This window comes from Emys orbicularis, chromosome 7, assembly GCF_028017835.1.
Source record: "Emys orbicularis isolate rEmyOrb1 chromosome 7, rEmyOrb1.hap1, whole genome shotgun sequence".
NCBI classification, from domain to species: Eukaryota; Metazoa; Chordata; order Testudines; family Emydidae; genus Emys; species Emys orbicularis.
The window spans coordinates 33,464,893-33,477,471 of record NC_088689.1 but is presented as its reverse complement, the minus strand read 5'-3'; the positions used below and the strand labels follow the sequence as shown (position 1 = coordinate 33,477,471).

General features: G+C 44.9%; 1 protein-coding gene across 2 annotated transcripts in view; it reads left to right on the top strand.

Annotated features, from left to right (window-relative positions):
• The window catches only part of TBC1D12 (TBC1 domain family member 12), an 83,347-nt gene extending 71,563 nt beyond the window's left edge, over positions 1–11,784 (top strand). For both annotated transcript variants that reach the window (XM_065407306.1, XM_065407305.1), the window contains 5 exons: positions 427–498; positions 1,479–1,607; positions 1,870–1,979; positions 3,666–3,924; positions 11,123–11,784. In XM_065407306.1, coding sequence (XP_065263378.1) covers positions 427–498; positions 1,479–1,607; positions 1,870–1,979; positions 3,666–3,924; positions 11,123–11,191 — 639 coding nt within the window. In that variant the 3' untranslated portion in view covers positions 11,192–11,784. The remainder of the gene's footprint in view (positions 1–426; positions 499–1,478; positions 1,608–1,869; positions 1,980–3,665; positions 3,925–11,122) is intronic.
• The last annotated feature ends 795 nt before the right edge of the window (positions 11,785–12,579 follow it).

Here is a 12,579-nt window from a genome sequence, read left to right as displayed (position 1 = left end):
AAATCTGTTTCATGAAGAGGCCATAGCTTTGTGAATTCACATTATGTACTGTATGTCAAGAGTTGAAGAGCTTGTGGTGTCATTTGAATGAAGTATATTTGATTGTGTGTGTGTGTCCATTCAAAATAACTGAAAAGTTAAGATGAGATTTTATAGCCCTTGAACTCAAGACACCATTTTTTTTTTTAATGTAGCCGTGGTGGTATTCTTGACAGTAACACTATATTAAGAATTGCTTTTTATAATTGTAGATTCTGACGCAAAATTAATGTGTATGGTGAAGTTGGGGATTCAGTGGTTACAAATAGCATAGTAATTTAGGGGCTCACCTTTGAGTCTTAAAATAATAATTGATTTAATTGGTTTAGTTACCTAGGTTGAGGAAAGCTTTACAAAAGTATTCACATTTTTTTTTCTCTCCCCAAGGGAGGTCCATATCATGATCTCTTGCATAGTGTCTTAGGAGCATATACGTGTTACAGACCTGATGTGGGATATGTAAGTATTTGCTCTATGCACTGATATATTTTTAATAGTGCAGATATTTAAGTTGCAGTATATCAAAGCTTCTAGTTCTCTGAACTTTTATTGTGCTGTGCTACCAGCAGTTTTAAAAGTAGTTCCCATCTTAATGAGCATATGCTGCATATGTCTCTGAAAACCTACTTGATGTTATGGTCAGCTATTACAGGTAGGGAAGTTCTGTAAAGAAAGTAGATTGTTGCTGTTAAAATGCTCTTTTTAAAAGTCCCCAAACATTGTTGTCATCTAGATGGGATGGAGGTGAAACATGTCAGCAGGTAGAAACAGTGGGAGAAATGGATAGGCACTTTGACTTCTCTGCTCCTAGATTTCCAGGAAGCGGAGGTGTAAAAATTTAAATGTAGCTAACTATTTATATATGCACTTAGGGAGTGTGAGCTGGGGACATGAGAACAAATGGCATTGGCTAACGGAAATGTTCCAGTTGACTCTACTGTGTAACTGGAATGTTGTCTCTGTTCCAATGTAGTCGGCTGTGCCTGAACCCTTTTCCATGTGATTCATTTCCCTGTAGCAGTTTTTCCACACCTGAACAATGAATTTGGGGCCAAACTCTGTCTTTGCTGAGCTAATGAGCTCTGCATCCAGCCTGTTGCCTTCCTTAAAGAGAGGGGGCATTCCAAATCCCAGAGCACCTTTGATCACCCAGGACCTTCCTGGAACCTCAGTGACAAACATCCCCAACTTGCTTCTGCACAATAAATATGATTTTCTTGGAGCCATGTTATCGCTGTTTTTAGCTACATGTTGTAAAGAATTTTGTAAATTACTGATTTAATATTTTGCCTTTACTTAACCATGTTATCTTGTATACATCTCAAAATTTTGTGTAACTGGTTAATGACACATTGCAGATTATAAATATTTGCATTTACAAACATATAAGATACTGTGCTATTTATTCTTTGTGTGCTAATTGCACTTCCCCATTGAAGGTTCAAGGGATGTCCTTCATTGCCGCAGTACTCATTCTCAATCTGGAAGAGGCAGATGCTTTCATTGCCTTTGCAAACCTCCTAAACAAGCCATGCCAGCTGGCCTTTTTTCGTGTGGATCACAGCATGGTATGCTAACCGATTGTAAAGTATTAGACCTTGATTTTGTTCTTTGATTCAGAACGTATTCTTACTATTAGTAACATTTTAATCCTTCATTCGTTTAGATAGCAAACAGTTTCTAATGATGGTTAGAATTAGACAATCAAGTTAGTGTGATTAATTACCTAAAGGCATACATTTCTAGAGAAATAAAAAGCAGAATTTGTTGTATTATGGACGAGTTTTAAGGTTTGAAGATCTTCAATTTTTGTGATGCTTCTCCCTACAGATGCTGAAATATTTTGCAGCATTTGAAGTATTCTTTGAAGAAAATCTCCCAAAACTATTTCTTCACTTCAAATCATATAGTCTTACTCCAGACATATACTTGATAGACTGGTAAGTTAATGGTCACAGCAAACCTGATTTAGCAACTGCCTGTGATTCTCTCCCTCCCTCTCCCCCCGCCCCCCACCCATTTTTGCGTCACTTTTTTTCCCCAGCAGAAGTACAGTATAGGTCAGGAGTTTGTGTGGGACTAAAACTACCTCCAAACTTTCTGGGTCTCACGAACTCCTGGAGAATTACTTTGCACAGCTGCATATCCCATGGCAGCCCTGTCAGGAGCACATAGTTCCAACATCAGTATAGATTTTTGAACTGGAAGTAGAAATAACACGTTCATATAGAAAACAAGATTCAAAGAATTTAGTAGGCCTTTTGACCTTGCTCCAGTACCACATAGTTGAGATGCTTAGTTGTAACCTTGGCAGAAAGAGGAGGCTCAAGGGAGTGACATTTTGGTCCAGTTGTAGTGGTAGAGGGAGCAGTAAAGGGATACTGAATAAAAGAGTAAGAGGAGAGCCTGAAGGGAAAACTAAGGCAGAGGCAGAATAAAAGAATAAGAATTGAAGTGAAAGTATAGACTTAGAAGTAACAAACATGTAAAAGTACTTAATGTTCAAATTGGAGGAATACACTAAAAATGAGGAGAGAAAAAGATAAAGGAAGAATGGAAAATAGTTAGTACTCTTTAAAAACATGGGCAAAGTACCACAATACATATTTATATATACATTTAACAGATTAACATTTTAAAAACACTTTTTTAATTGAGTTGATCCATGATTGGTAACTACAAGACATATTAATTGGTAGTGCTATTATATCAAATATATTAAAATTTATTGGCAAGAAAATAATTAAAATTTGCTACATCTACACATCTTCAAAGTAGTTTTGGATTGCCACCAATATAAACACAAATGTAAAAAAAAAATTTTTTTTCCCCCCAATCAAGTTTCCCCAAGTTTTTGATTGATTCCAATATTCTCCTTTTACGACTCTAAAGTGTTTTGTGAGGTGGTGTGCTTCATCCCAGAAATGACTGGATTTAGAAATGAAGTGATCCTGAATGTATGTCATGAATTGTGTATGTTGCCAATGTCTAATGTCTTGTCATCTGAGTAAATGTCATGCCATCATTTCCCTAGAATAACAAAATGTTGGTCTGTCCCTAAAAAATGAAATCGTTCAGAAACTGCTAACCAACCTAAAGTTTGAATGTCATATTTGCCTGTCAGAACAGCTAACATTTGTTTTGTGAACATGTCCATATGATGCCTCAAGCCTTTTCCAATCAATTGGACAAAAATGCTACTGAAGCCTAAACCAAAACAAAATTCAAGGAAAAAGCCCTGTTCAGAGTGTTGTATATCCCTACTCCACATTGTCTCTTTGGAGACCTTTGAATTGCGGTGGGTGGGAAATATCTGAATTGCTCTGTGGGGGAGGGAAAAAGGAAGGCTCTCAAATGAAGTATTCCCTGTAGCATGGGAAGGAAATAGCAGACAATCTCAGATTGGGAATTTAAATTCTAGGGGACCATCTAAAACTCTGCTAGCTTTTAAAATTGCAACTATTTGACAAAGGATAAAACTAGAAAACATTTAGCTCTTGAACATGTCAGTGCTAATTTGTCATTTGATAGCTTTCAGTAACCTAGAGAAGGGAGAGGTATGGGATCCAATCATGTTTCTGAAGTAAAATAGTAGCACTAACTGGTTACCTTTTTATACATTATAGGATCTTCACTCTCTACAGCAAGTCACTACCACTTGATCTGGCCTGTCGAGTCTGGGATGTCTTTTGTAGAGATGGAGAAGAGTTTTTGTTTAGAACAGGATTAGGAATCCTTCGATTATATGAAGATATCCTCCTACAGATGGACTTCATTCATATAGCACAGTTTCTAACAAAACTGCCCGAAGACATCACATCAGAAAAGCTTTTTAGTTGCATTGCAGCTATTCAGATGCAGAATAGTAACAAAAAATGGGCCCAGGTGAGTGAAAATAATAATGTGACTAAAAGTTGTTAATATACATTTCTCAAAATAGACAGTGGCCTGTATAATTTCAAAACATGTAGGGTAATTCCCCCATTATAGATCCTATTTTCTGCTGGAAATCTGTTGTGTTTTTTGTTTTGTTTTTTAAAGAAGAAATACTGTATCAAAAGCATATGTTTGGATTGCTCTCTCTTCATGTGAAGTGCATCCTACTTATCTATTTGAAGAGCAGATCTAGTGTCATTCATGGAGGTGATGTCTTACTACTTCCTTCATTGGAAAATAAGTGCAGGAATGAAAGTTCTTCTTTGAGTGCTTGTTCATGTCAATTCCAATTAGGTCTGCGCGCGCCGTGTGCATGGCAGCCGGAAAGTTTTTCCCCTAGCAGTATCCGTTGGGTCCGCTCAGGTGCCCCTTGGGGTCGCACCTTTATGGCGCTGGATATAGGACCCTGCCAACCTGCCACCCCCTCAGTTCCTTCTTATCACCAGTGACGGTTGGCCGGAATGCTCGTGGCTCTTGCTCTGTAAGTGCAACTCCCCTAGTTTCTTGACTTCTTCGTGTAAATAGTTTGTCTATCTTGTATTAGTTTAGATTTAGACAGGATTTAGTTGGGGGTGCACCCTTTGCCCCCACCCCCCCTTTTTTTTCCCTCCAGTACCATGGCATGCCTCAATCCCTGGGGTTTAAACCCTGCATAGACTGTGGCAAGCATATGTCAAAAAGTGACTCTCTCATTTCTTGCCTGAAGTGTCTGGGTGAAGGCCACCTCAAGGAGTGCTGCAAGATCTGCAGGGGTTTTCGGCCGAGCACCCAAAAAGAGAGGGAACAGCGCCTCAAGTACTTCTGATAGAGGCTGCTTTGTGTCCCCATTTAGACCCTAACTCGGTGGGGCCGATGCCAAGTGCCTCGGCACCGGTGCGTGGCGCCCCGGCACAGTCAGGACACGAGTCGGCGCTGAGAAAGGACTCTAGTAGAGACTCTTGGCACCGGCAGGTGTTGCCCCATAGGAGCTCCACGCAGGGCAGTGGGCGGCACCTCTCTTTCTCCGGTCCCCCACAAGAAGAGAAGACCAGAGAGGGGATGCTCCCCCATGTCCAGAGCAGTGCTATAGGAGCCCACTGTGAGACCTGTGTCGGGCCACGCGAGCTTGGTCTCTGCATAGAGGGTCGTGTTGATTCCTGCCCCGCCTCCCTGGGACCAGTTGAGTCCAGACCCCCTCCACTCCTTGATCCGGGAGAGCCTTGACTTGCAGATGCCATCCACACTGGAGGCATTTGAACTGGCTGAAGACCTGATTGCCCTCATGGCATCGCCTCCCCTCTTTCTCCCCTCCCGCCCCCCCTCCTCCGAGACGGGACAGGACGCCCGCGTCAGTCTCAGCAGCACCCGTGAGGCCCCCGGTGCCGTCCAGGGGCAAACTGGCGCTGACGCTGCCCTGGTTGCCATCCCCTCGGCCCGGTGACCGGTGCTGTTGATGAGCACATGGGTATGAGAGCTGCGTTGGTCCCCTAGCCCTAGATGCTGCTCTCCGGCACTGACGGGATCCACTCCTCCATGTCCTCTTATACAGAGTCCTCTGAGTTGGAAGCGGAGTCCTACCGCATCAGGTCCAGAAGGAGCAGGAGTTTAAGGTCCTGCAGACAAGGACACCATCTCCAGCGGGGACCATGGCTGGGTCAGTGGCAGCCCCGTGGCTCTTTTGGACCCCCTGGGCTTTCCGCCAGGGCTAGAGCCACCAGTCCTATTCTAGGTCGGCTTCTGTGGAGTTGATGTCGTATGTGCCCTCAGCCTCCCAGACGGTCGCTGTACTGCCGGCACCGATACCTCCAGTACCGACATGGACGTCGGCCGTGCTCGCTGCGGCACTGATAGCGCTGGCATTGGCCACATAGTGAGATCCCCTCGATGTCGAGGGTAGCGAGCACAACCCACTCCTGCCTAGGGTCTCGTCCTCCTCTTCCTCGCCTGACGAGGCCGTGGCGGGCACATCAACGGCCCCAGCACTAGAGGACAGTAGGGTGCTCCAGCAACTGATGCGCAGGGCATCCAGGCTGAGGAGGTGGTAGAGTCCTCTGACCTGATGGTGGACATCCTTGCCCTTTCTGGTCCCTCCCATTTTACCCTGCCTCTGATAGGGACCAGCCAAGAGACCACTAAGACATTGTGGCAGACTCCAGCCTCTTTACTACCAAGAGCAAAGAGGAAAGAGTTTGAGCACCTCTAGACCCACCTGCCGCCGGACTCCCTAGTGGCAAATGAGTGGGAGCACCAAGGCTACTAGGGCCCTTCCCAAAAAATCGGGAGAAAAATGTATGCCACTGGGGGGCTACAACTCTGGATCTCTAATCACCTGGCAATTACAACTGCCAAATTCATGGAGTTGTTGCTGGAGGACTCCAGGGCAGAATTCTCCTCCCAAGTGGAGGAAGGAAAGCTGGTTGCCCGAGCCTCACTTCAGGCAGCCCTCGGTGGAAGAGGTTTCTCAGGAGCTGCATGGTCTTTGGCCTCCATTATCCCTTTCTTGCATCCAGGGGACTGGTATGCTGCCCTCGATTTGAAGGACACTTACTTTCACATTGCGATCACACCGTCCCACAGGCGGTATCTCCGGTTCGTAGTGAACCACAATCACTACCGGTTCATGGTCCTCCTGTTTGTCCTGTCAGCGGCTCCTCGAGTGTTTACCAAGTGCATGGCAGTCGTGGTTGCGTTCCTGCGCAGGCGACAAGTACAGGTTTTTCCATACCTCAACAACTGGCTAATTAAGGGCCGCTCCAGGATGCAAGTGGAGGCACAAGTTGGCTTCATAAGAGCAACTTTTGACGAACTGGGCTTCTCAATGTGCAAAAGTCAACTCTGTCCCCAGTTCAGAGGATAGAGTATATAGGGGCGGTACTAGACTCCACACAGGCCAGGGCATACCTCCTGGAATGGCAGTTCCAGTCCCTGGGCAACATCATTCGAAGTTTCCTACCACCACAGCAAGGAATTGCCTGAAGCTTCTGGGACACATGGCCGCTTGCACCTATGTAGTACAGCATGCCAGACTCAGACTCACGCCTCTTCAGGCGTGGCTAGCTTCGGTGTATCGCCTGGCTTGGGATGGTCTGGACAAGATAGTCACTTTACCTCATCTGGTCCTCGACTCCCTCCTGTGGTGGCTTGACCCGCAGATGGTGAACGCGGGGGTCCCTTTCGCCAGACCTTAACCATCCCTTTTGCTGGTGATGGACGCCTCTGCATTGGGGTGGGAGGTGGGGCGCACCTGGGAGACCTCAGGACCCAAGATCTCTGGTCACAGGCGGAGCTCTCCCTCCATATCAACGTCAGAGTTGAGAGCAGTCAGCCTAGCATGCCAGACCTTCCGAGTTCATCTGGAGGGGAAATGTGTATTGGTTATGACAGACAACACGACGGTGATGTTTTATATAAACAGATGGGGTGCACACTCCTCTCCCCTGTGCCAAGAAGCCCTCAAACTGTGTGACTTCTGCATAGCTCACTCGGTACACCTGGAAGCATTGTACCTCCCTGAAGTACAGAACAGATTGTCGGATTATCTCAGCAGGTCGTTCCATGGCCACAAGTGATCCTTGTGCCTGGATTTTGCAGTTTCTATCTTCCAACAGTGGGGGTTTCCCCAGATAGACTTGTTTGCCACACGATGGAACAGGAAGTACCAGCACTTTTGCTCCTTCCTGAATCACAGCCAGGGCTCTATCACAGACGCATTTCTCTTTCCCTGGAAGGGACACCTCTTATGAGTTCCCTCCCATTTCTCTTGTTCACAAGGTGCTCCTCAAAGTTCAGAGCGATGAGGCCTCAGTGATATTGGTAGCTCCAGCTTGGCCCCGTCAGCACTGGTACACGTCTCTTCTGGAAATGTCAATGGAAGCCCCAATCACCTTGCCACTCTTCCTGGACTTGATAACTCAGGATCACGGCCGTCTCCAGCACCTGAACCTTGAATCGCTGTACCTCAGTGTGGAAGCTCCATGGCTGAACCCAATGGAGCTCGCTTGTTTGGACCCGGTCAGACAAGTCCTCCTTGGCAGTAGGAAACCTTCCACAAGGGCTACCTACCTGGCCAAGTGGAGGAGATTTTCAATCTGGTCAGCACAACGCTGTCCATACCCCTCATACTGGACTACCTTCTCCATGTCAAGCAGCAGATGTTGTCCATGTCCTGAATAAAGGTTCACTTGGCTGCCATTTCTGCCTTCCATCCAGGTGCAGGTGGTCGGTTGGTCTTTGCCAACCCCATGGTCGGTCATTTCCTGAAAGGCCTGGACGGCTATACCTGCACATCCGACAGCCGTTCCCGGCATGGGACTTCAACCTGGTCCTTTCCAGACTAATGGGGCCATCTTTCGAACCGCTGGCAACATGTACTCTGCTTGTACCTCTCATACAAGGTGGTGTTTCTGGTGGCAATCACATCAGCCAGGAGGTGTCTGAGCTCCAGGCCTTAATATCAGAGCCCTCTTACACTGTGTTCTATAAGGACAAAGTTCAGTTCAGGCTGCATCCAGCTTTCCTTCCTAAGGTTGTCCCCCAGTTTCACGTCAACCAGGACATCTTTCTACCAGTTTTCCACCCCAATCCGCACTCCAGCAGCAGGGAGCAAAAATGTCACTCGGATGTTCTCCGGGCCTTTTACACTGAGCAAACAAAACCGTTCCGGAAGTCCATTTAGCTGTTTGTCGTAATAGTGTACAGAATGAAAGGGATTTCGTCATGGATCACGTCCTGCATCGGGGCATGCTACAACCTTACAAAGGTACCTGCCCCTCCGCTTACAGCGCGCTCCATAAGGGCGCAGGCTTCGTCAGCTGCATTCCTGGAGCATGTTCCAATCCAGGAAATATGCAGAGTGGCAATTTGGTCATCAATACACACTTTTACCTCACCTTATGCTATCACCCAGCAGGCCAGAGATGATGCAGTCTTCGGTAGAGCAGTGCTACAGTCAGCAAACCTCTGAGCTCCGACCCCGCCTCCAAACTTGGCCTTGGTAATCGCCTAATTGGAACTGACATGAACAAGCACTCGAAGAAAAAAACGGTTACCTACCTTCTCGTAACTGTTGTTCTTCGAGATGTGATGTTCATGTCTATTCCAATTCCCACCCTCCTACCCCTCTGTGAGAGCAGCCGGCAAGAAGGAACTGGGGGGGTGGCGGGTCGGCAGGGTCCTATATCCAGTGCCATAAAGGTGCGACCCCAGGGTGCACCTGAGCTGACGTGATGGATACTGCTAAGGGAAAAATTTTCCGCCTGCCGTGCATGCAGCGCGCGCATACTTAATTGGAATGGACGTGAACAACCCATCTTGAAGAACAAGAGTTATGAGAAGTTGTTTTTTGCCTGCTCCATGGTCATGGAGCTTTGAAGAGAACCATAATAAAATGGTTGCCCTAAAATGAATAGATTCAGGCATCCTTAGGACTCTGTATAAGACCAACTTTCCAGTCCAGTGCAGAAACAGTAGGGGAAAATGCCATAGTTGAGTTATGAGTCTAGAAAACAAATATTTATTGTAAAACATTAAATCTTATTTATTATATGAAATATGTCCTAACTGGAAAATTGACTAAGATATAGGATTTAAAGTAAATTTTATAGGGCATTTTTTCAGCAAAATATCTTGCTTCTATTTAGTACAGCTTTGAATTGTTGTGGCATTTGAATCTCTCGTGGGCTTTAGCAGCTCAGGAGCTGGTCACATTTTTCTGTATGTGCCCAGAATTTTTTTCTTTAGAAGTTTTAGGAAAAATATTTAAAATCCAATATTCAGCAAATATTTGCACTATTGCTGCTGAAGTCCATATCAGACTACAAGAGTACAAAACCCATGGTTGGGATGAAAGAGATGCCAAACACATTTTTTACTATATCAGGCCCTTTTGCACACTGAGCAAATACTGTGTATATACTCAATCATAAGCTGGTTCGTTTATAAGCCTCCCCCCCCTCCTCCCCCCCCAAGATGGATAAGTAAAAATGGAAAATTTTTATGACCCATTCATAAGCTGACTCTATAATTCAGGGGTCAGCAAACTTTGGCTCCCGGGCTATCAGGATAAGCCGCTGGTGGGCCGAGATGGTTTGTTTACCTCGAGCGTCCGCAGACACGGAGGTAAACCTAAGTAAACAAAGTGTCCCGGTGCGCCAGCTGCTTACCCTGACAGGCCGGGACAGCAACTGGTGGGGAAATGTTTTTTGGGGGGAGAAGATTGGGGTCAGGGGAGTAACCCCTGTGACCCCACCGCCACATGACCCCACCCCTAGCCCGGGACCCCCACACTCTCCCCTTCCCACCTTATCTGTGGAGGGCCAGGGGAGGATCTCTCTGGCCTGGCTGGAGCTTCTCCAGCACGTTGGGCAGCGCAGCCGCAGCCTGCTCCGGCGGGCCAGACCGGGCAGCGCGGCCGCAGCATGTTCCAGCGGGCTGGGCCGGGTGGCGTGGCTGCAGCGTGGTCTGGCGGCGCGGCCACAGCATGCTGTGGGGCCGAGCGGCACGGCTGCATCCTGCCTGCTTCGGAGGCTGGGGGGAGAGCAGCGTGGCCAGCAGCGGAGAGACTCTGGCCCCGCCTCTTCCCTTCTGGCTCTGCTGGCTGTGCTGCCTCTCCTTGCTCCCTCTGATGGGGGGAGGGGCTGTGTCCCACCTCTCCCTCTCTCTACCTGTTCATAAGCCGACCCCCTTCTCTGGTGCTTCCCTTTTTTACTAAAAAAATTCGGCTTATGAACAAGTATATATGGTACTTTATTAAGTGTAGCCATCATGTGGGCTGGGCTACTTGGTAGTGCTTTGCCATGTCAAATGTCTGAGCTCAGCTCTGTTTGCTTCTGGAGGAAGCTGGAGCTGTGGGAGTACTCCCTAGGATGGAGGGAAAGGGGAAGTGCCTTGATTGTGGCCAGTAAGGATTAGTGGTATCTGGCTTCTAGTCCCTTTCAGTCAGTCTCTTCTTGTGGGGTTGGCAGTTATAACACTCGGCCTAAAGATTAGACATTAGGGGAAATGTAGGGAACCTCAGGTTTATGATAAATGTAAATAATCCTTGTTGAGAAAAACATCTGTATTATGATCTCTTTATAAGGGTAGCCTATGTTATGATAAATGTTAATTAAATATTATTTTTTTAAACCTGCATGTCATTTTAACCTGCCTTTTTAACACTAATTTATAGGTGTTTGCCTCACTAATGAAGGACAACAAAGAAGGTGACAAGAACCATAGCCCAGCACTGAAAAGCTAATCTCCATAATGTAGAGGTCTATTGACATTGTAGAAAACCACTTGATTAAAAAGGAATTATTACATCATTTTACATGAAAACCACTATAGAGAAAAGCTTAAGAAACACGAAGAGAGACAGTATTTGACTGAATACAGTGGCAGAAATTGATGAAATCTTCACCCTGTTGCCAGTATTAAGTAGCTTTTTGTGGGAAGAATTGTTTTCACAGAGAGCAAAATACTAAAACTTGTGAAACTGAGAAGTGGGTAATACATATTTAATATTTAAAAAGAATCTGCTTAATGCAATAAACATTTGTAATAACTTTTGTTGGTACTTACAAAAATTTAGGCATACCTTTTTTTACAAATACCACAAAGGCACTTTTTTCGGGGAGTGATAAAAATGTTAAATATTAAATAAGGCCCAAGAACTGCTATCTGAACCAAACACTCTGGTACAAATATTACCTCCACAATTAACCAGTAAGAAATATTGTGGACCAAATGAGTTTGTTTAGGTATGTTTGTACCAGATAATATAAAGCATTGGGGTATGTCTTATTTAGTTCACTTAAATTGTAGCTTCATTCTTCAGCTTAGGCAAATTTAACTCAGGAACCATGGAAATATCATGCCCAGTCCTGCTACAAATGAAATCAGTAGCAAAAGTCCAGTTGACTTAAATGCTGGTAATATCAGGCCCATTATTTGTAGTGTATTATAAAGGTGTTTGTACACTGCAAATTAAAGTATAATGGTAGCATGGGTAGGTATACCGCTGCTACAATTCTTAATCTAGTTAGCATGGGTAACAGATGGTTTCAATCATTTGTTTTTTGAAGTGTTGGGTGTGCGGCTTACTTCATGGAATATCCACTTAATTTTCCTTTAACAGTTATTTGCCACCAACAGTTTTTTATCTTGCTTAACCATTACTAATAAAAAAAATGGTTCATTCTTATGCTTGATGGTAAACACTAAAAACAATCTTCTGACGACTGTCTCTGTATGTTTTCAGGAGCATTGATACTAAAAATTTCAGTCCACACACAAATGCTGAAAAAAAATGCAGACGGAATAGTTTTTGAAACTTTCTTTTATGGTGTGCAATACTAAAAAATCCCAAAAGCATATTGTTTGGCAATACTTTTCTTTTTCTTTTAATTGTATGAGAAGTAAGATCATATGGTACATGTCACACAAGCAGATATTTCCTAGTTTCTAAAATATGTAAAACACAATGTTTGATCTTAGGGATTAGAAATTGAAAACGGATAATACTGCAAGTAGCTAACACTTGCTCTTTCTGAGTCCATTTTTGATAGTATTTAATGTAAATAAATTGCTTACCTGTGATTTTTGTAATTGGTCCCTCTATGTAGAAATGAAGTCAGATTTATCATT